Here is a 24,586-nt window from a genome sequence, read left to right on the forward strand (position 1 = left end):
CCCCCTAACATGGCCGCCACCGCCCCCTTCCCCCGAGGGAAGAGGCGCAGTCACGTGACACAGAGAGCGGGGGAGGTGCCTACGGGGCGTGGGCGGGGCCTCGCTGTGGGGCGGGGACAGGTGCCCCGCTAGCCCCGCCCCCTTTGCCTCCGGGCCGTGGCGAGCCTTTGCCGCAAAGGAGGCTGGGAGTTGTGGTCCCTGGCTGCCTCTCTGCCGAGACTTCGCGCTCCTCAGGCGGCTCCTGGGCGGCGGGCTGCTGAGCAGTCCCAGGGGAATTCCTTCCCCTGCCCCGATCTCTCCGTAGTTGCTCCCGTGAAAAGACCGATGGGCGGGGAGAGGAGAGCAGGGCGGCCAGAAGGACTACATCTCCCGGCGTGCATCGCGCTCCGAGCAACTTAACGCGGGGGGGCTGGGGTGGGGGGGGTGAAAATGGCGGCGGCTAAAGTGAGGAGGAGAGGTGGCTGAGGTGAGTCGGGGCAGCTGCGGAGCGGCTGCTTACCCCGCTGCCACCGCCTGGGCCTGCGCTCCTCGTCCCTTCCCTCTCGCCGCGTCTGGGAGCGGGGAGTCCGGAGCTGGGGGGCTGAGGAAAGGCGGCGGGGAGTGGGTTTGGGGGCTGTGAGGAGATCTGGGGGGCTCTGAGGGGCTGTGAGGGGACCTGGGGGGCTCTGAAGGGAGCTGGGAAGCTCTGAGGAGATCTGGGGAGCTCTGAGGGACTTGGGGGGCTGCCTGGAGGAGGACTGGGAGAGGAGAAACCCCCTCAGCCTGTCCTCCTGTGAGCCCCCTGCTGTGCTGCTTGACCCCTCAGGGGGACCCCCAGCTCCAGGAGGCCTTCTGTGAGGCGATCATACGTTAAAAAACAAAAATATATTTAAAAAAACAAAACAAAACACCAACATCTTTCTGTCAGTAGTCTGGGATGTGCTCAAATATCCCTGTGTTATCAGTCTGCAAGCAGGGAAGGTGTGTGGGGGGTGTGTTTGAGTTTTTCCCACAGTGGTCTCCTTCAGCCGGCCCATAACACATCTCGCTGAGCGTTAATTAAACCCGTGTAACTAACTGTGCAATACAACTATGCTGCCACAGCATTCTTAAAGAGCTTCATCTTCTACTCCAGAGCTGTTACATGCTTTGCTGCTGCTGTCAGGGCCTCTGTCATAGCAGTGCCTGGCAGATTATGGTCATTTTAATGGACAGTCATTACCGGATGGATTTACCAGACTGCTGTACTTACCAGTAAGCGTGCTGCATGGAGCCATACTTAAGATAATTGAGGGGCAGGTTCCCAAATCCTGTTACTGAGAGCTAATTATATTACAACTTTTTTCTTTAAGCTTAATACATGTAGCAAAGTATCCCATCGTACTTCGGGCTGAGATACTAGGAAGGCAAAAAAGCCTTGAGTGGATTATGAGATCTCTGTGCTTTGTTGGCGAATTAGTGGAAAAGCCTGTGGCTGAGAGCCGAGGCTATAATTTCAGTATCAAAATCAAGTTAGCTAGCCCACGTTATACCTTGTAAATCTACAAAAGATGTTTGCCCTGCAAATTGTATAGGAAAGATAAGACCATTCAAAGCTTTGGCAAGGCATGGGCAATCTACTTCCTGAAGTAATGTAATGTACTAAAAATCATTTGAAATGTTTTCTTGAGTAACTTTAGTATTTAAGACATCTTGCCAGAAGACTCATGTATGGATGCTTTTAAAAATGTTGGTAAAATTTTCTTGGGAAGTTGGCAATTTGACTTAAAATCTTGACAGTAGTGCCTTGATGCTTGCAAATGCTTATGCACAGATTTTGTGCAAACTTATTAATAACACTTACAATATTTTTCTAAAAATTGTTAGAATGGAATTAATTTCTGATTCATGAAAAAAAAAAAAAAAGAATTGGAATGTAGCTTGTAATTAATATTTAATTATAAGGTAACTGTTTTAAGTTGTGCATCATGTTATGAAAATGTTTGCAGTTAATGATGAACATTAACATCTCTATTTCTGACCCAGGCTCATTTAGGAGAGAAGAACAAACAAATTTTGTATTAAATATAAGTGGAAGGAGACGTTGCAATATTAATCAGATTCATCAGTTGAACTTCAAGTATAATGAAAGGGAACTGCACTTGTAATTATGGAATCTAAATTGTAAAAAGTACAGGACAGAAACAGCTTTTGTTGGTATCAGCAACTTAACTGCACAGCCTAATTCTGTAATGAAATACTACTTGTAAAATTACTGTGATATTCTCAAACAACTTTGAAGATCTTTGTTTTGATATGTAGAAGCAGATCATGTGCTTTTCAGTTGAAAAAGGAAAAAGTGTTTATTTGATGGATTTTTAAGCCACCGCTGGCTGGCAACATATGTACCAGGGCATAGGAATGGTGCCTTTAACTTTATAAATGAAATGGATATTGGGTTAAACTAGCCTTTGAGAAAGGAGGGAAAGTATTACTCAGGAACACTTATTTAATGTCTCTTGTCCTGAAACCATATACTCAGACTGAATTCTGTAAGGTGAGGCAGGACAAATATCCTTTTAGATATGCCTGTTCAGGTGGGCTCTGGTGGGTGAAATAACAGAGTTGCCGCTTTAACACAGCCAGGTTCATGTGTGGCATTGCTTCTCTTCCTGAGAAAGCTAATTCAAAATCAAGTTAGGTACGTTCATAGAATTGAACTGGGCTATGTAATTCTATCTCAAATTGTGTTTTTGGGAGTTCTGGAAATTGTACTTGGAGCCTAACAGTCTACGTTTAAGAATGAGCATGTGACTTCTTAATGTTGCATCTCATTGGCCATTTGCCAATCCACAAAACTAAACTTTTTGACCAATTTTTCAAATAGAAAACATGAGTGGGTGGGGAAACAAGTGATATAAAAATTTAATGTGCAGTGTGTTTTAAAATTTTCAGCTCATGCCTGCCCAGCCTTCATTGCCTGACTCTCAGAGATGCTTAAACTTGCATTCCCTTTGTCTTAATTTGCAGGAATGGATGGGTGCCCAGCTGACAATGTCATTTTGAATACTCCAAGTTAATTATTTATAGTGTTACATAACCAAGTTAGGTAATGGTGGACTTACCAAAAGAAAATACAGTACCCTAGGTATGCCAGTTTCTGCTTCCTTCCCTGAAACTCAAGGATGTGTTACATTTTTGGAAGCACAGATTTGATTGTGTTGAATTCAGAAGATAACTTGGTTATTAATACTTTTTCTTCCCTCATCCAGCACTTGTGCGTATGAATTTAATTAAAAAAAAGATGTTTATTAAATCAGATTTGGCACAGAACTTTTTTTTTCTTCTTTCTTCTCCACTGGAATAGAGCCATATACTGTAAAATTACTGTTACAGTCTGCCACAGTGAAATATGATTCATGAGATTTTTCCATTTTAGATGTTTTACGGAGATTTTTTTTTCATAAGCCAAACAGGAAAAAAAGTTGACTGCTCTTTAGTTTTCATTTTAGTGCCATTTATGGAATCTTTGGATAATAAGAAATAGCTTCGGCTGTTCTTTAATTTTGTATCTCAGGTTATTTAAAGTAACGACGATAAGTCAAAGGTAAGCACACAAGGGAGGAGATGATCAGGAACAATCAGTAGAACAAAGTGTTTTTTTACTCCTGTGATAAAGCTGCTTCAATCTACTAGAACAATGGATTTCCTTATCCTTGCCAAATTGTTCATGACCTTTTTAAAACTGAACTGAAAGTGTTTGTTAAGAAAAATGACACTTATGTGTCACACAAGTATCGATCTGCCTTTTAATATACAGTGTATTTACATGTAAATACATTGTACTTAATTTTTAGTTGTTTAGAATTACTACTATCCTTAGGAAAGCAAAATAACCTGTAGGCCTTGGCAGAAAACGAGTTATAACTCCTAGTTACCTCTTTTGCAAATCTAGGAGTTGGTTGCGTTGTGTGTATTGTATGGGTATGTAGCCTTAACTTTCCTCTGGTGGTCGGTAAAATATCACAGAATGATGTAGACACGTTAAACACTATTCCCTGTTTAGGAAAACTAAACTATGGCTGCCTTATTGTGGTTTGCTGTGTCTTTTTTAAATTGTAGTTGAGTTCTAGTTCAAAAAATTGTGTTTTTTCTTTTTCCTCTCTTGATCTGTAAAATCTAATTCAGTGACAAAACAGCAAATCAAACTCATAGTGGGAAGCTTCTTATTTTAGTTTAGTTCTGTTCTACCATGTCTATTAGAGGAGCTACTAGCATCAGTGGACTGAACTTTGCTCTATAACTAATCAGTCTGTGATTCAACGCTTTGTTGAGAGGAAATTGTGGATTCTGTTCTGCATTTAAATATCACAGCACCTCCATATTGAATTCTTTGGACCTGTTACATGTCATGAAGTGTTTAAAAAGCAGCGAACTATATAAAAACAAAACCAACAATTTTCTCTTTGAACAGCTGTCTGGAATGTTTAAGCAACTGTCTGGTAATTTCTACATTAACATCTTCTGAAGTTAGTTGACTGACTTAGCAGCAACAGTGGTATTGTACTAGCATAGTGTTTTGAGTTCCTGATTGCTAGTGACAGTCAGCAAAACGCTGAGTCTTTGTCACTTGACTCCCATGAACCTCTTATCAGGCTTTTTGCATTTTTATGTAGTTCTAATATCTCAGTAAATCTGTCTTCTGTAATCTCTCAGCTAAATTCTGTACTGCACTCTAATTCTGCTTTTCCAGGTTACTGCTTAACATCACAATCCACATATTTCTGCTTATCAAATTATGCTGCTTCTCCCTCTGTCCTTGGAGAGGGACGTACAGCTTGATACCAGGACAGGATATTTTAAATAAATTACTTTGAAGCACTGTTTTTAATCATGGTTGCTGTCAGCAAATTGGAACCTTTTGTTGAAATAAGTACACAGTCAAATTTATTTTTAGTAACTATGAACATTGCTTTGGTGTATGATTATTTAAACATACTTGTGACCAAATAAAATGTTTGTTCCAACATTGTCAGTGCCTTCAATAATAATCTTTGTTATATACACCTATAAACAGATACTAGTTGTATTTTTTCCATGTATATTCTTTTTTTTTTTTGAAAGCAATAGCACAGTCTGTTTAACTGAGATTTTTTATTTTTTTTAATTTATAAAAAGGTATGTTTACAAGAAGGTGGTGGTTAATAAAACCAATTATGCTGGTTTAACATCAAAAAAAAAAGATGATTTGCATTTTAATAATAATTGCTTAAACATTATATTAGGGTATGTTTATCCCTAAAAAAAGGTTGTTATAAATTTGTTAATTGCGTAAAAATATGTAATCACATCAAAAATATGCCAAGCAGCCTTTGTTTACAGTAGCTTGCTCTCTGGTCTAAGATCTATCTATTTCTTTTTAATACCAGGAGAAAAATGTACTAGGAAGTCCCACATGGATTTTTAGCATAGCTTTTCTTTGCTATGCTAACAGAAACCTTTCAGAGCCCTTTTAATTAGGTAGTGCTGTCATTTCCATTTGAAGTAGAAGTATCCTGTAAGGCTATACACCATTCAGCACCATAAACAGTGACAGTGGGAAAGGTCATCCCAGTAAACACAAGGAAAATGTTTAATTGGGCATCAGAAGTAAGAACAGAATGACACATTTCAATAACAGATTTCAAGAGCTGGAAAAACCTACATGTAGTCTGGTGAGATGAAATGATATCTGGATTTCTGTGGTAACAGCCTCTGATGTTGGAGCTAAGGAATGTGACTTGGCTCATTTTTTATAAGTTTCTACATATGTCTGGATGCAAATTGTCTAAAGATATTGTCTTGACTTACATTTCTGTTTTCTTTATAGCTTATATTTTGTGAAATTGAAGACAGATTCCTGATTAACAATGCCTGCTAGTAAGTATTGTTGCCTTCAGTACCTTCAGATAATGTTTAAGGGGGGGCTAAAATTCTAACAGAATTAACACGGGGGTAAAAGGGGTTGGAAACAAACAACAACTGATGATCACTTGCAGTCGTTTTAAAAATATTTAAGATCTTCATATTACCCAGCCTCAACCTTTGTAGATCTCAGTGTATTTTTTCTAAAGAAACCTCGTAGTTTCTGATTTGTTTCTGTTCAGTTAGATGTGCACAGTTTAACATTGATAATTTTTATGATTTAAAGTATGTTCTGAAATATTTGTACTCAAAAAGATATTTCAATATAGTGATATCTATCTTTGGCAAATTGCAAGTATTGTTTATAGTAGGTAGAATTGCTGTTTAGTATATAAAGTGATGAGACAAAAATTTTAACATTTCAACAAATCAAATGCGATTTTTGAAGCAGATGTTTCTAAGAATCAAATTCTTATTTACTATGAAGAGTAGCAACTTTCACAAATCAAAAGAAATACCACTAATATTTTTTTTCTAGCTTTTTCTATTGTATACTTAGAAAAATCTGGTGTGGTCTCTAGCAACGTCAGTCTTTGGATAAAGCAAACTGCTTTATCATGAGAATAAAGAGTTCTTCAAAAAGTTACAGTACAGTGGTATTGAGTGTACTTATTTATAGGTTTGTCATGAGTTTCACAAGTGTTTAATTTCATTTGGAAACATTTGAGGATTTTATTTAGCTGACTTAAGATTTGTAATAAACTGTGCCTGCTGGATACTTAAATATCGTACTATAATTGTTGTGTTACATGGTCACACCTCTATGAATGTCTAATCTTTAAGAGTGGTCATATTTTGATATGTAGTACAGTTTGAGCCACTGTAATGTAAAATACTTTAATGTAAGTATTTAGGATTCTTTTAATTTTCTGGTAATAAATAAATAAATAAATAAACCCTATTCCTCTACATAGACATGAGTTTATGTAAAAAAAAATAGTGGTAAATATTAATGTATGCTTTATGTATATATTCAGATTTGTAAGTGCTGGCATAAAGTGTTCAAAGTGTACTCTGGTCAAGCTTTTTGAATATCATGAACTGTTGCTGTGTTTCAATTGCAGTTTTTAGTACTAATAAGGCCTCTATCATGATAGTCATTTATGCTGGGAGCATTTTTTGTTTTTTAAGCAATTAGACTGGAAGAGTAAAATCTTTTTTTCTACACCAGGTATTTTTATGCTGATGGTCATTTTTAACACTATTTAACCTAATGCATGTAGATAACTACAGGGTCAGGTGGAACTTAAATGAGACCAAAACATCTGTAGTGAGGTGTTCAGAACTATCCCACCATTTATTTCTCTTCTGTGTGTATTAGATCATTTTTTTTGAGTATATGAGCAAAGATAAGGCAATATAATATGCATGTATATTATAGACTGCCCTCAACTTCACCTTTTGGAATGTGCTGTCTACTAATTCAGGCTTCTTGATAGATTCCACAGGATTCTTTTCAGAGCATATTGAGGAAACATTGGTTGGCGCTGTAGAGAGTTAACTTTGAAATCGTAAATTACTTGTTTTTTGTAATCTGTAAACATTCACCGTGAAGGTGGGAACTACCACTTGGACTTCCCTTGTCCCATGCATCAACAGGTTCATTGAGCATCTTTAAGAACAGAATGTGGAAAAGGCTCTGAAATATTTTCCAGAAATGTTTTCTGTTCTGCTAGGATAAGTTTTAATGGAAGTAAATAGTAGGATATTTTTACAAGGAAAGCTTGATGGAGTTTTCAGATCATCCTGACCTGTCTTCCAGTGTCATTCTGCTTGCTTTCATGAGTCTATATCAGTTCCTTTTAGAAGTTTTACACCTTTTTCAAGTATGCTATTGAAGCAATATCAAGGTGTGGACGCGGTAGTTTAGAAAGTCAGGAAAAGCCAGGACAGTGGTGTTAGGGAAAAACTGCACAGAGAGACTTGGTCTTTTCAGGGACTTTCACTCTTCCTGGAGACATTTTAAAACTCAGCCTGAAGTTATTACAGTTATCACTTCCCTCAGTATTAACTGTCTAAAAAATATGCATGAAGTCCAGGATAATCATAGGATAATCAGTCCTATTAATCCAGGATAATCAATTGCTAGGTGTTTGTTACATATTGGGGTAGTCATTTTTTTTAATTGATGTTGCTGTTGATCAATCGCACATAAGAATATGGAGTCACAGTGCTGCATTGAACCCTTAACAAAATAATGTTAAGGTTTTTGTCTCAATACGGTATTATTTTGCTCATAAAGACAAAATTTTCAACCTGTTCTTTTAATCTTAGATGCAACAGTGCTTGGCTTGAGCTAGCCAAGGCATGGCCTTTGCATTGACATCTAGTTTGTAGAGCTATCGTGTAATGCTGTAATTGCTGCAGCAATCGTAGGGAGCTTGCCAAAGCAGTGCTTTTGTAAATATTTGTAAAAAATATTTTTTGTAGCAATAACAATTTTCAGTAGTCTGTACAGATAATTTCATTTAACACGTTGCAGAACATGTGTGATTTCAGTGGTTTTGTTGGCTGCATTTGAGTTGAGATGACACAAATGCTTTTGTTAAGGAAAAAAGCGTAGATAAATCATTTACCAAAGCATTTAAGACTAGTTCTTCAGCATTAAGTTCCAGATGTTCACACTTAATGAGTTGCTTGAAATACAGTTTTCTAGCTAATGATTTTTTTTTCAGAAATAGCTAAACTACTTACTTAAGTAGTTTCCCTGACTTAAATTAAATGGTCAACTTAAAGGCAGTTTTCATACGAAAGTGAACTTGCTTGGAGTAGAAAAAATAAGTTTGATACAGGTGACAATGTCTGCATAGTATAGGAAGGTATTTTACTTGTGATAGCTATATGCATGGATGTCTCCTTTTTAGTCATCTTTTACATGACTTACTCTTAATTTCTTTAACATACTTAAATTATATACTTGATTTTGAAGGCTTTGTTAATAATATTACTTTGAACTGATCCTATCTGGTGATTAGCAGATCACTGTATGACTGCCTGCATGTCTGACAAGCAAATTCAGAGAGTAAATAAAAGGATTTTGACAAATGTAATTTGCCGTTATTCTTTTATTGAACTGATAACTGCAGAAGTTAGTAATCCAAACATCCCCCCTACTCTTTGCCAGTTAGAAAGAGATCACTTGATCTAAGAGCTTCATGTATCAGTTACGGGGAAATTTTTCCACAATCTGACCTGTTTCTGGTGCAGTAAGTTTTGGTAACTTCACAGTGCTTCCCAAAGTATGCTGAGTGTCTCGATTCCTTCTCCTTAAACTATGTAAAATTTTGTTTCCTCAACTGTAAAAATACCGTGTGGCTTTTTGTCGGTCTTTTGTGGACAAAAAACTAGTCTGCAGCTGCGTTGTACTGGTAACATCCGTAGTCTGGGTGATACAAAAGTAAGTAAAAGATAGAACAGTTAAATAGAGTGATTATCTTTCTTATTTCTTGGATGTTGCTGCTTTGAGATAAGTTACTTCATAATCTTTATAAAAAAAAAAAAAAAAACAAAAGTTTTTTCTTTTTAAATAGGGCTTCTTTGCTAAGCATAGGAAGGAAAACAGCATTTGAAATAGTTACTTGAAATATGAATGAATCCTTAGCTCGTATTAATGTTCTTTACTCTTTTTAAGAGGCATGCAGTGTTTTCATTTTGAATTTCTTTCCCCTGCAACAACTTAGGGAAAATTTAGTTATTTATCTAGGTTTATTCTATAGTAATAAGATAGTTAATAAAGGGAAGGTTTATTTCCCTATGAAGTACAGTTCTACAGTACCCCATGGTGGTTGGAGATGTATTCCTAATTCTGTCCCCATAAATACTTCATGCATTCTGTTTTTTTTGTTTGTTTGTTCGTTTGTTTTTAGCAAAAATTATGTCACAGTTCTAATTAATATCTGTGTCCAATCCTTCCACCTAACATACTTTTTCTCATCTGGTGTATGCTTCTCATATACCCTTGGCACATTAAAGCCCCAAATGGGACCTTCCACATAATGAAATGTTTTTCATAATTGCCTTAATTCATTTTGTATGCAGTAGAAATCCTATTAGCTCTCTAACAGTATTGTTGACTACTTAGAATGGTGTTAAAATAAATACATTATAACACTATAAAATTTTGGCTGTTATGAAAGAATTACATAGGGAATTATCTCACATCATCATCTGCTGCTTGATTCTAGCACCTGAGAGGAAGAAGCAGCTCTGTTATTGTCTGTCGCTGGAAGCTTTTTAAATGAAGTCCCTCTTTGAACTGCTTAATCAGACCAACACAAGAACTTGAAAAACAGATGCTAAGGGAAGGTCATCATTTGCGCTACCTTGGCAGTTTGCCATGTGTTAGACAGAGGCCTGTAAGGGAAAATAACTGTTTGTCAGGATGTCTGTGACTATTATAATACTGTGATCACAAAGTATATAATGGATTCTTTTCATAATAAACAATACAAGCCTCCAATATGTAAACATTTAGATACAGGTTTTCTCGATCTGGTTTTTAGCTGATCGTATTTTCCACACTGAAAAGAAAAAGTAAGAATTCATCTTAATGTATCCTTTGATCATGATAAGAAAAAAAATCCAGGAATTTATAGCTGAAAGAATTGTACTTTGTGGCTCTATTTCACTCATGATAGCACAACCAACTTTGTGGCCTAGTGGAGTGGCTGCTTCCATACTTTTTAATGAATCTGCATGATTTCTTTAAGACTTCGTAATTTTTGAATAGATATTTAATTTGTTGCTTTCTGTTGGCTCTCAATTTCCTCCATGTAAGTATCATCCTAAGTCTGCTTGGGAAGGGGGAATTGCATGCTTCATAGAAAGTGAAGATCACTTGTACTAACACATTGCAAATAGTATCTAGTGATGTCATTCCTGCCTTCATCATCTTCCATTTATTTTGGATCACTCTTAAGTATGGCTAAATGCACAATTTTTCTAATACATAGGTTGTCAAAACCTGGAAAGTACGTTTCTTCAGCTGTTGTTAGTTTGGTGTGTGCAGTTTGGGCATATGATTATTGAGTTATGTGTAAGAGCTGAACTTAATACTGTCCACATCAAAGCCTAGATGTGCTTTTAAACTGTATGTAGACACCTCACTGATTGTTAAAAGGTAGCTTAATATTTTTTTTCCCCAGGTTTTATTAAAATATTTTATCGTTGTTATTTACAGAAATTACTTTGCAACTGGTTTTTCTATCAGTCGATTAACCTTCATGTGCAGCATTGTTTGCTATTGATTTCTCAATCATGGGACGAAAGGGTAAGAAGTCTGATGCTGTTTATGCATGCGAGTGCCCTGATTTCTTTTTATGCATGACAACAAAGAAAAATTGATTTGGGGAGGAGTTGAGTTTTGCAGTCTGTGATTAAATGCATGCATCTGTGGAAAGACAGGGTAAACTGTGCTTTTAAAATGTTTTGCCAATCTCTTTACATGGCATGTGGACTGTCTTTCCTGTCACCATTATGTCACAAGGATACCCAGTGGTTCTCAGAAAATCAGGTACTTAGTGAATTGCTGAAGATGGAAATTAACCCTGTATGTGAAACTTGGCTTTCAAGGAGCGCTATTTTTTTCCTAGAAAATGACATAATTCAAAATTAATTCTTACAGCAATTAGACAGAAAGGAGTAGAAAGCTTGGGTAAGTAGGTGAATGAGACTTTTCCTCATACAGTAAGTCGTAGATATCAGCTGATTCCGGATTTTCCTGTTTTGAAGGTGCTTAGGTGAACAAAGTGCTGCTTGATTCCTTATTTTTTGAGTTCATGTCCCTAAAGTATCTTAGGAAATCCTGTTTGTTTGTAGCTGATGTGCTCAAGGGAATGACCTGTGGCTCCTACTAGTATCCCAGATAACTCAGACAACACAAACTTTTTGGTACCTATGTAGAGGTCAGTATGAGATTTTTCCAACATAAGGAGTAATTGTTCACATTTCAAAAGTTAAAACAATTACAGAATTCTTGTCTTGCAGAAATACAGGTAAGAATCTTGAGATTAGCAACTTAAATTAAGAAACTACTTAAGTTTCCTACAAGTAAAATATAAAAAGCAAATTGGTTAAATCTACTGATAGATTTTTTTTTTATTGAACATGTGTTTAAATAAGTAAATGTACTTGTGTAGATTGAATATTGCAGTAGTCTGACATGCATGCTCTTAATTCATAGGAAAAAAAGTTTCAGGATAATTTAATTGCCTAGTCTGTTAATTTACATGTGCAAATAACTGTGCTTATGAAAAGAACATTACTGAAGTGCAGCTATTTTAAGTTTAAGAACTTTGATTTCTTTAAAATATGGTATGCTTTTTCTATACTAGAAACATGGCAATAAAAATTAATCTTTTATAAAGATATGCAAAATCCCCAGCAATTATGTGGCAAAAGATAAATATGTGAGTTTAAAATAAGCACATTTTTTAGTTCTTTTTAAATTCAGTGGCTTAAAAAATAATAGAACTGTAACAAAAGTAGAAAAAAATGAAAAATAAGGAAAATCATGGCCTCTGAATGCAGTCAAATCTTCATCCTGCTTACCTGTTAAGTGCAGTAATTTAAGTGTATGAGTTGTGAAAGATGTAATATTTTTTCTCCATAGTTAGATTTAATTTCGTAGACTAGAACAGTTCCATCCCCATGTTTGCAGGGCAAGAGTTGCCAGCAGTGTTCTGCATATTCAGTATTCATAAGAACTTTGTGAAATCAGATGTGTGTGTCTTGGCATGGGTCAGGTCTATTGCAGACGTTTAATCTGTGTGCATTGTCCTAACTATAAAAAGAACAGACATCGCTTGCCCAAATAATATAAACAATTGAAAAGCTTTAGATTTAGACTGGAATTGACATTAGTTTATTGCCTTGGTTTTGTCTGGGATAGAGTTAATTTTCTTTTTAGGGGCTGGTATGTGCCAAGTTTTGCATGTACGAGAAAAATAACTCTGATAGCACACCGATGGTTCAGTTGTTGCAGAGCAGTGCTTGCACAGAGCCAAGGACTTCTCAGCTCCTCGTGCTGCCAGCAAGGTCCCTGGGGGTGCACCAGGAGCTGGAGGGAACACAGCCAGGACAGCTGGCCCAGAGTGGCCGAAGGGATGTCCCATGCTGCATGGTGTTGTGCTGAACAATAAATGTGGGCTGGAGGCAGGGGCACTGCTCGGGGACATGTCAGTGGGGGGTGAGCACTCTGCATCACTTGCTGTGTGTGTGTATATGGAGAGATATATAAAATTCTCATTATTTTCCCTTCAATTCTCTCCCCATTGGTATCTGAGTTTATATATAAATATTCTCATTATTGTTTTCCCTTCAGTTCTCTCCTCCATCCCACAGGAGGAGGGGGAGGGAGTTAGCAAATGGCTGTATGGTGTTTAGCTGCCTGCTGGGTTAAACCACAACACCAAATTCAAAGAGCAAAAACCTAACTTATGTTCATATAGCTTAATTATTTGCAGAATGTGCTTGTTATATCAAGTCTGAGAGTAAAAGGGTGTTTTTTTTTTGTTTTGTTTGCTGGAAGTCTGGCTTTAACAGAAAACATCAGACACCTCGAGGTGGTTAACAACATGCTCACATATATCTGCTTCTTTGTGTATGATTATAAAGCTGTCTGTCTTCCAGACTGAGCAGCTTGGTGGGAACAGAGTGGCAGCAGCAAAGGGAGGTAGCCTCTAGGTAATGAAGATGTACAGAAGAGCAATCAGTTGCGTATACATTCCTTGTGTACCCCATGGCTGATTAGAAATTACAGGAGGGGGAAAGTTGCTTTTAATTAGCTGGGATACATGGTTCTTCACAGAGCCTTCAAGGTGCATATCCTACCACTAGATTTACTCTTTTGGAGGGGAGAAAACTGTTCAGAACCTTGTAGCAGCTACTTTTCAGTTATTCTGGGACATCTGAATTGGAGCTGGAGCACTTCTTTCGAACTAATGGGGAAAATTAATGGTCGCAAGGATATTTTATAATTCAGATTAATCTAGAAGGGTTATTTTAAATGCAACTTCCGTCCTTTGTGTCTGTGTTTAAAAGTGTTAATACTGAAATGCTGTTCCATGAACTTCTGTTTGCTAATTTTAGCACAAAGCTGGTCTTCTGTGAGGGCAGGATGAGCTGGAGTAAGGCTGTCTTCAGAGAAGAAAACATGTAAAATGATTACAGGCAGGACTGGAGACTTGTTCTTAATAATATATAAAGATTAATTTTTTTAATTTCTAGCCCCAAATAATTTTAATGTTCTATGTGTTCATCCACATGACCAAATGGGAATATCCCTTTTTGTCAATTCTTTTTGAGAAGAACACATGTGTAGGGATGGACATGAGCAGAGTTCTTAATTGTAAACACATTGTATTCCTTAAACAGGAACAGAGATTTTACCACATTTTGGGCCATATCTGTATTCAGCCATGTACAGTGGAAAAAAAATAATCTAATTTATGTAATGTGGTATTAAACTACTTGTATACAGAAAGTTTTGCTTTTAATTAGGAAATGATATTCAAATTTGTGTATATGTTCTGAAGTCTACCACTGAGTATACTTAAATGAGGGTAAATAATTCTTGTTTGTAAAGCTGTCTGGCCATGTTTACATTGGTATTCAGAGTGTTTTAGTAGAAGGAAGGATGTATAGATCAAAACACTCTTGCCTGTCTTGTATGTAATTAAGTGATTTACTCTGTATTTGTTCAAATCTAGTTTCCTCAGCTAAACCTATTCACTGCACAAGCTTTGAGATTTCCAGAAAGAGGCCTGTGAGCCTTTGCTTCTGTACCATCAGGATTCTTAAACATGATGCACGTGTCTTTTTCACCCATGGAAGTCTTCTAATGCTTTTTTTTCCTTATGCAGTTCAAGTGACAACGTGACGTGTACTCCCTGATCTACTTCAGCACGGTGCATTTGGACAATGTGTGCTGCAAGGCACTGCTGGGGAGGAGTGGAGAACTTAATCCTCCCAGCCTATGTGCTGCAGTCATAGGGTAGCTGTGGTAAAGAAATGTCAGTTTTCCTAAGAATCATTTTCGCTGAGCAGAAAGATGGTCCGAAGTATAATGTTTTGAGAATTTTTGCCTCTGCAGCTGTATTCCACCTCGTGGTTTAGATGAAGAAAATGAGTTTGAATTCATGTAGTTGTGTTGTTTTAAGGATTAAAAATAAAAGTAGCAGTAGTCTACGAGACTTCTTCACATTTCTCTACATTCAGATTTTCAGTGCATGACGCTTCAGGTGGTTATTGCCCAAAAGCACTGCGACCCTGGCCACTTGCTGACCAATTACTAGCTGGTTTGAAGTGAACTTGTCTTCTGTCGGGCAGGTGGTGGTCAAAGTTTCCAGATGTCATCCTTCAGGACCCTTCCGATAGGGTAAATAAATAGTATTGACAAAACCACGCATGCCTTTGGCCTTCATGACCATACACAAATTGGTAGCACTTGACACAGTTCCATCTGTTGCTACAGCTCAAAACCAGAAGAGGCTACTGTGTAATACAGATTGTCGTTGACTAGTACATCTATAAACATGCTGGCAACTTTCCCACACATCAGGAGCCGTTCCAGTTTCTTTCATGATTCTGCCCATGGATTCAAGCTATCTTGAATGGCAGAACTGTTCGTGGTGTTTGGGTGACCAGTTGTGGTGTAAGAGATGCCAAATGAGACTAATTGTGCCATTAATTGTACCATTACCACATTTATGTTGGAAGCTTTTATCATTTGTTATCGCTGCCAGATGGATGACTTTGCTCTAGCCCCTACACAGTTATCATACCATGTCATGGTGCTCTGCCCAGACATTCCTAGCTGGGCTTCTTCAGTTGCAGGATCTGCCCTGTGTGAACCTGTAGAGAGCTTGACTTCTGTCTACCATAACATGAAAGATATCTAGACTCATGCTCTTGTACCAGCTTTCTTCTGATGCCTTCTTCCCTTCTACTCTCACCCTCAGAACACACACAAATGTGAGGTACTCCAAAGGTAATGGATTAGTTTATGTGAGTATCTGTAGCAAAACAGGAGGGACCAGCAAGTGTTCAAACAGCAAAGTAACTTCACTCCTGGCAGGGGGTGAGGGCTGTGACCAGGAACCTAGGAGGAAATACAAGGGGAAAGGAAGCATGAAAAACCTTGTTTAAAACTTGAAACTGGAACTGGGAGTGGGGAGAGTGACACAGAGGAAGTTCTGTCTGTCTGCCTTGTCTGGAGCTGGGACTGCCATCATGTCCTTCCTCTCCTTCAAGCACAACCAACGCCATCTCCTGCAGAATGGTCTTCCAGGTTAGATGATGTTCCTTCCATAACTGCTGCAATGTGGGAACAAGGTGATTCGAAAAGCAAGGTGGTCAAAAGCAGTGGGGCCAGCGGGGCAAGGGGGGTGGTTGACCCCTTCTGCTCTGCTTTCATGTGACCCCACCTGGAGCCCTGTGCTCAGCTCTGGTGCCCCCAGCACTGGAAGGACATGGACCAGAATGAGTGCAGAGGAGAGACACAAGGCTGGTCAAGAAGCTGTTGCACTTCTCCTGGGAAGACCGGCTGAGGGAGCTGGGGTCGTTCAGCCTGGAGAAGAGAAGGCTCTGGGGAGACCTTACAGCAGCCTGCCAGTACCTAAAGGGGGATACAGGAGAGCTGGGGAGGGACTCTGTTTGGGGGTGTAGGGATAGGACAAGGGGGGATGGTTTTAATCTAAAAGAGGGAAGATTTAGGTTAGATAAAAGGAAGAAATTATTTACTCTGAGGGTGGTGAGGCCCTGGCACAGGCTGCCCAGAGAAGCTGTGGATGCCCCATCCCTGGAGGTGCTCAAGGCCAGGCTGGATGGGGCTTTGGGCAGCCTGGTCTGGTGGAAGGTGTCCCTGTCTGTGGCAGGGAGGGTTGGAACAGGGTGGGGTTAAAGGTCCCTTCCAACCCCAAACTCTGCTCTGGTTCTTTGATTGTCCAGAGGGAGTTATAATGCAGACAAGTACATGCAGGCGAATGGTTTGCCTACATCCACACTTTATACTGATTTATGAAACACCTTACTATGAAATCGGTATGTTTATAAGTAGGAGTATCGTGACCTCTTTTTTTCCTCCTTCACTGAGTTTATCCCCCAGAACTCATTTCCTGCCCACAAACTCCATACTGAAAGCAGGAATGAAAATTGTACTTGACCAAAATATTTTTACTGTGGATGTGTTCTCAGTGCCAGCTGTGATGGGGAAAAGTTAAGGAGATGTATATAGATGTGTATTTCCAGTTGTGTTTTCTGGAGTGGGAGTGATAAAATTTCCCTTTTCAGTTGTTTTATTGATAAGAAGTAAACGACCTTGCTGTGGCCAATAGAAATAGAAGTAACAGTAAGAACTAAGAAGCAAATTGCATTTTAAGTCAGAGAGGTTCTTTCACTGGGACCAGATTAATTTTAGACATTGTTAATAACGTTTTAAAAATAGACAGCTCTGGTAGTATCTCATAGTAAGAGAAGAAGAGGCGGTGTTGAAGAGAACAGAAATGAGCAAGTAAAACAAAGTTCCCATGTGAAAACAACAAAGGTGGGAGAAAGAAGAGACTGTATGGAAACACTGTAGGCAGTGGAACTTGTGAAAAAGCATGTAACCAGAGAACTTGCTGTAATGGAAAACTTCTTTTTAATGGATTAGAAGTCTTTAAACGCACCGTCCCAAAGATATCATCGTCCCTGGGGATTTGTTTTAATTGCTAATGGTTCAGAAAAGAAAGCTTCACTGAAGAAGCTTAGTGGTAAGCTTTATTTAACTAGATTTTTTTTTTTTTTTTTGTATTTCTTGCTAGTAGCTTGATGTGCATTTTCATTTCTTGTTTTCACAGAAAGCTGATGTTCCAGTTATTTTCACATGCTTTTTACTGTAGTTTTCTGTATGTATTGCCATGTTGATTCTACTGTAGACGGACACATCTTGAACTCTTACTAAACCAGAATTAGCTTTACTGTAAAAATATATTCTAGGGAGAAAATTGTTTTGTTATGTTTTGGTTTCGTTTGCTTTTGAATTTCTTTTAAATTGACTGAGCACGGAAATATGTTTATTTTTAAATGTCCAATTGCCAAACCTAAGTATTGGGTGGACTTTTCCTCATTTGCAGTTGAGTGAGATTTTGCTGTCATGGGGGTCAGAAGTGATGTCAAGAAGACTCGTGTTCTTGAGAAATTCAATCTGAGTGTTGGACATTTTCTTTGCAGCTTTTTAGTGGAGAGAGGCTAGAAATCGGCCATCTAGAAGGCAAATGGTGCAAGAGTAAGAGGTGGAGAAAAGGAGAGGTTGATCTGGGGGATGGGACTTCGTTTGTCTACAGGATAAGTCCTCCATTCTCCCTCAAAGTGCATCAGGGGGACGCTGCAGTGGCTGATTAGTGTCCTTATTGCATTTCTTCTTTTTATAGCAAGGTGAAGAATATTTTTAATTAACTTCCTTATATGGCCAGAATAATTTCCTTGTTCCAAAGTATTTGATCTATTTTAATAGCAGATGGGGATTGTCCTTGAAAATAGTTTTAGCTCTGAATTAAATGCATTAACTGGCCAGGTATAGTTAGTGTACAGGTCGGTGTTATTTTGCACACTTTGCCCTATATTTGAAACAAATTTGTTTGCGTATATTTACCATTTCAGATAAAAGAAAACCAAAACAAAAGTTTATTATATAAAAGTAAAGCACTCAATTTTTATGTACTTGTATTTTAATATATTGAGCATCCAGATGTAATTTCAATACTGTTCAGTTTTTGTCTCGATGATAGCAAAATACACATTGATCTGTAGACACAGACTTCAATGTTAATTAGACTTTTTAAAAGAACAAGAGGTTTTGGAAAATCTCGAGAGATAATAAAAATCTGAATGACCATATCCAAGCTTGACACATAATAAAAAATATTCATTAAGTGAACATGGGATATTTTTTCAGGCTGTTAATGTTCTACTGCCAGAAGAGCAGTATTAGTAAATGTTTGGAAGAAATTCTAGCATAAGATAAATAGTACAGTCCAATTCTTTTGTTTTGCTGGGTTTTGATAGAGGAAAATAATTTGGCTGTTTTAAACTTGATGGAGAGAACTAGGTGCTTGATGTCAAAAGCCAGCTTCAGGTTTTTGGTTCTTTTACGTGAATAAGATACAGCAGTGAACATTTAGACAAGTGCTTTTGACATAAAACTTCTTTGTCATGTGCATTCATCTAGCTCACAGTGTAGGGTTTCTTTAGTAAGCTTTGTGGTAACAGTTCAGTGTTTTCTCTCAGTTTCCATGCAGTAAACAGTAGCTTATCACGTCTGGAATTGTAATAATTATTATTTACTGGAAATTATTATTGGTGAACTTACAAAAAAAAGAGTACCTTAATTTTCAGGATGTTTAATATACCTATATGAAAATCCTCGATTTGTATTGTCCAAGTGGATGTAAAGTAGGAAATAAAACAATGATATGATGAAAAGTTATGGGAAGTTCAACTTCAAAATTGTTGAACTCAAAATGGAATTTCTCCCTGATGTATCATACTCTTTGTGAGTATGGATGTTAAGGAGTTAAATTCTTTAACCCTTGCTTAAATTCCTAGGTTTTAATTTCATTAACCTATATATATTTGAAGTCTTTTTTTTTTTTTTAATCTTAAACCCTTATGTTTAGAAAGCCTTTTTGGTTAGCAGTCTGTCTTAAATAATATATATATATTTTTTTTTTTTTCTGGCCATTATTCAACAAGACTGGTGAGCTTCTCACTGCTGAAGTAGTTATGTCTACAGTGATATGTGGCAACTGAAGGAACACAGGTTTTTCTGAAACTGTACTGATACTTTTCCTGGTAGTCACAGAAGTAAAAAACTTGCGAGTTCCAGGGAAGTTTAATTGATGGACCTGACTCTTCAGTTTCCTTCGGTGAGCTGTGAATCCCATGTTGACGATATATATTTTCTTTTTCTTTTCTCGTGCCTGGCCTCGTTAGCAGAATCTGATACTGAAGTTTTTCACGTGTTTGTTGGCTTTATGTAGATGTCACAGAGCTAATCAGATAAGCTTACATTGTTGCAGAGCCCTCGCGGGAAGTAGCTGTCTCTGTGGTAGTGCGAGAGCACAAATTTCTGAAAAAGGACTGAGATCCCGGGGAGTGAAATCCTACCCAGGATGAGGCAGTATGTTCAAGTTCCAACTATTGAGCAAGAAAAAGCCTATGATTATAATTCCGCTTTTGAACCGAGACCGTGTATGTGTTTGGGTAGGTGAAAATACCATTTTCTGATTAAGTAGACTATGTATTTCTTCTTATTAATGTGTAGAATAGACGTGCGTAAAAAGAAATACACTTACAGCTGGTAAGTACGTACGGTCTTAACATGAAAATCAAGATTATGTTTTTTTTTTTTAGCATTTTTAAATGTGGAAATCCCACTATTGCTGAAATAAAAATAAATATTGTTTAAGACTTTTATGTTGACTAACTTACATCAGCATGAACTTCTCTGTAGAAGGCTTTAACCTTTGTATTTCCTTGTATAAAATGGCTTAACGCTGAGAGATGGTTAAAATGCAAATTATCCCTGACATTGTAAGGAAATTGTCATAGCAGTTTGGGTGAAAAAATGCTTAAACTGGAGCAGGTTCATTTTACGCTGTTCAGTGGCAAAACAGCATTTATGTGTGAGGTGAATCTGTTTATTTGTATCAATTTTATTATGTTTAAATGTGCATCTAAGAAATAATCAATTTTCAGTGGCTTAGCTTCTCACTACCTTATAAAGCATTCATCTTTCCTGGTATATTTAGTGTAGTGTTTCAAGACTTATTTATATTTAAAATCTTTTAGTTCAATCTATTGTTAACACTTAGTTATCCTGATTTTTTTTTATGATTTTTATCCATAATTTTTATACCTTACATATTCCTACATACGTTTATATTAATATTTCCTGATTATTATCAAAATGCTGAGCAATGATAAATAATTTTCCCACTAAACCTGTCTCCTGACTGTTAATTGTTTTGGTTGCATTTTTTCTTCCGTTCTTTGGAGACCCTCTCTCTTAGTTTTTCTGATAAGAGTTCTGTTTCAATTTCCTTACTTAAAATAATTTGAGGCTGAAAGCTTTGATAGATTATCTCTAGCTTTCTGGTATCTGAATGTTTTGTTTAATCAGGAGAAATCTTATAATTCAATTCGTATTCATTTAGTTTTTTATTTTATTGATGGTAGAGTTATTTGAAATTTATTTCTTTTTCCCTGTAAATTGTACTGTAATTAAATACATGGCAATTTAAAGATACCATAGAAAATCCAGAATGGGGGAAAAGATAACTTTTTCAAATCTTACATAATAAACATATTGTTTGGCCTTTTTATATCTCAAATTGACTCTGTGCCATAAATTTGAAGAGCAGTATTAGAACACCGCTGAGTTTCCATTAACTGAAACCATTTGGTTAGGCTGGAAGAATGAGCTGGTCCTCTGTTACCTGATATTTCACCCTTCTCTAATGAGTGACTGTATCCAGGTTTTATGTTCAATTTATGTAACTACCATGCTCTAAAATACCAGTCATAGATTTGTATTGTAGTTCTTTGCAAGGATTTTCTTCTTTCGCTGGGAGAGAAACTAACTCTAAAATTGTGTTACGATATCATCTGTTCTTACTATACTTCAGATAGCTGCAGAAAAATCCTGTACTACACTTACTGTAAGAATTTGTTATTGTAACTTATACTAATCAAACACAGCATTTACCTGGGGCCAGTGTTAGTAGTCTTGGGGGCAGGAAAACACAAGGACAAAGAGTGTTGAGACAGGTGCTGAGCTGCATATCTAATTCAAGAGACATCTAACAAAGTTAAGTCTTATTTTGATGATTTACTTGAGTTTCACAATAATAAGTCATATGCTAGGCGCTTAAGAGGTACTCCTATCTTATTGTGATTTCACTTGATTTTGAAATGTTATAAAACATTGCTGTCAATAGAAGAAATTCCTACAGCTGAATCAGATCTGTTTTAAGACAAGCAGGTTTTTAAACTATTTTGATTCAGTGATACCTACATTTTCTAATGACATTTGAAATAACCTTTGATTTTATCTACTTAGTACCTACATCTTTTGTGTAAATGTATGGTATCACGTTGATTGGACCTCTGTGAGTAGATGTCAGTAGAAATAGACATAGGAAGAACTTGACAGTTCTTGACAAAGTACTATTTCACACAGAAATCCCCAATATTGCAGTTGCTTATTGCTTGAGTGTATTTTTGTTTTCATAGTTCTGTTTTGACGTCATAAATCTGTGTTCCTCTTACTGATGATATTCGACTCTGTAAGTCATGGACTGAGTTAAAAGACCACCAAAGAGAATTTAGAGTCAAGGTCTGCTTTCAGAATCGTAGATCTACCTCTCATCAGTATTTCTGATTAAATACATTGTGAGTGAAGTTGTCAGACAGAGTAGAATTCAGGTTTTTCTTGCAAAAAAATAGCATCAGAAAACAGGTGGCACAGAGAAGCAAAGTCTACTCATGTAGAGTCTTGTAATAAAAGAGTACAGCAGCAGAAGTCTTAGTCTTGAACTTCCCAGATGTTCTGAAAAATATGATTCCAAACAACTGTAGTTTCTTGGATATCTTAAGTGAAGAAATATCAAATCCTGGTATATTATATTATATACTTTTTAGCAGGCTGAAAAATTTTCAGATACATTGTAAACAACAGTTATCCCCAAGATAACCTTTATTCTTTTCTCTATTTTGAATTGTCTGTGACTAACCTTTGGAAAATTTACTATTTTTAGCAAAGTTTTATTATTTTTGCGTACATAAATGGATATCTTTCATTAGATATTTTTAAGATAGTTAGCAACTGTGAATGATGTAGGTATCATGTACTTATGATCATATACTTCCTTGTGCAGACTTGGTATATTATTATACACTATATTATTGCTATAGATTCAGCACAGTGGCTCTTGTACATCAAAGCTGCTTTAATGTTGATCTGAGACATGACTAGTGAATTAGTCTGGTAATATTTCCACAGAAAAATTTAAAACTGGATTTGTCGAAACACATTCCTTGGGAACACACTGCACTGACGTGCAAAGAATGGGATAGATATCTGGAAGCTTTTTTTCTTCATGCTGATTTTTTTTCCACTTTATATGCTATTTTTAATACAAACTGGAATTATTCCAAAGATTTGGTAGTCCTGAATCCTAGAGGGGAAAAAAAAAAAGAAAAAAAAATACTTCATACATTTCTGTCTTGCTAGAGTATCTTTTTAAATTAATAGAATTACAAGTTAACGTGTGTTGTTCTGACTGTCATTGTATGTGTACAGTACAGAGTAAAAATGATGTCAGAACCTTTCTTCACTTCAAGTGACTTTTTCTGATGCCAAGTAAAATAGTGGGATAATGAAGTTGATTACTTGTTTTGTATATTGTAGTTTACGGCACTTTATATGGTTGCCTGTAAAATGCGATGAAGATTTTATTTCTGAATTTTTAAGAGGAGTAGACATAATGTGTTTTTAGTTAGGTTTTGAAATGATAATTTAGAATGAAGATAGAACAGCGAAGAAATAGTTGTAATTTTTGATCTTTCTGCATATATTTAAGTATGGCTTGATGACAGGTGCATTTCTGATATCCAGCATGTGTGCATATCTTCTCATGTATCGCATTATAATAGCTTTACTTATTTGACTTCCCAGTCATTTTCAATTACTGTTATTTTGTTTAAGTGCTGAACGTAACAAGCAGCTACATTCATTTTCTTTTTCCTTTTTTTTTTTTTTTTTCCTCCTTGCTTGTTGGCTACTCAGTTAGAATGAAATTATTGAAGTTCCTGAAACTTTGTTCTAAATTCTGTTGGATAAATCTCTCTGCAGGAGTGTGCTGTTGTTGTGCTGCTTTGCGACCTCGCTACAAGCGTCTGGTAGATAACATATTTCCTGAAGATCCAAAAGTGAGTGAGGACTTAAAATTGTAACGGGATTGGTTATTGAAAATCTATTCAGAAGCTAATGTTTTAGCATTTTGTTTTTTTATTTCACAGTAAATTCTGTCTTAATACTTTGTATCCTTAACAGAGATTGGTAGAAGAATTTAACTGGAAGGGGCCTGGTGCAGATCGTTTTGTCCAAGTCCCTTCGCAAAGCAGGGCCATCACGTGCTGAAAAAAAATAAATAAATAAATAAATACATTTTGTTCGAGTAAATAGAGGTTTAATTAGACATGGTATGCTGCAGCAGAGGTAGCACTTAACTTCATAATGATTTAGAAGTATGAACACCTCTTTTGCTGTGTTGACAGGTATGAACATTTCACTTGAACAATCTGGGAGCTATATTAAAGCCCAACTGTTACTCTCTGGAAACAGTTTCTGTGTTAACATTAGTGTACAGTTACTTCATGTACAATTAACATTCTGTATATATCTATACATAATCATGTGATAGTTCAAAGTAATCAAAAGCTTATGTTTATGCTGCTGTGTTTTTTTAAATGTTACCAGATTTTATTATCTTTTATAATAGTATATAGGTGAGCAGAGCAGTCAGCGTTCATATAAGGTTTGGTTTATAGAGTATCTGAGCTTCAAAATTATTTTTTTTAGAATTTTAAAGAAATGTATTGATACTGAGTGTTAGTTACTATG

At 36.8% G+C, this 24,586-nt stretch overlaps 1 protein-coding gene across 5 annotated transcripts in view; it reads left to right on the forward strand.

Annotated features, from left to right (window-relative positions):
* The first annotated feature begins 431 nt into the window (after window positions 1-431).
* Window positions 432-24,586, forward strand: part of EFR3A (EFR3 homolog A) — an 81,868-nt gene continuing 57,713 nt past the window's right edge. For 3 of the 5 annotated variants that reach the window (XM_082754519.1, XM_082754522.1, XM_082754521.1), the window contains exons 1-3: window positions 5,828-5,877; window positions 11,102-11,191; window positions 23,816-23,892. In XM_082754519.1, the coding sequence (XP_082610645.1) occupies window positions 11,179-11,191; window positions 23,816-23,892 (90 nt within the window). In that variant the 5' untranslated portion in view covers window positions 5,828-5,877; window positions 11,102-11,178. Of the gene's footprint in view, window positions 467-5,827; window positions 5,878-11,101; window positions 11,192-23,815; window positions 23,893-24,586 lie in introns of those variants that run through there. The other 2 variants (XM_082754520.1, XM_082754523.1) reach the window with 2 other exon arrangements.

This window comes from Aythya marila (assembly GCF_965140915.1).
Source record: "Aythya marila genome assembly, chromosome: 2".
NCBI lineage: Eukaryota > Metazoa > Chordata > Aves > Anseriformes > Anatidae > Aythya > Aythya marila.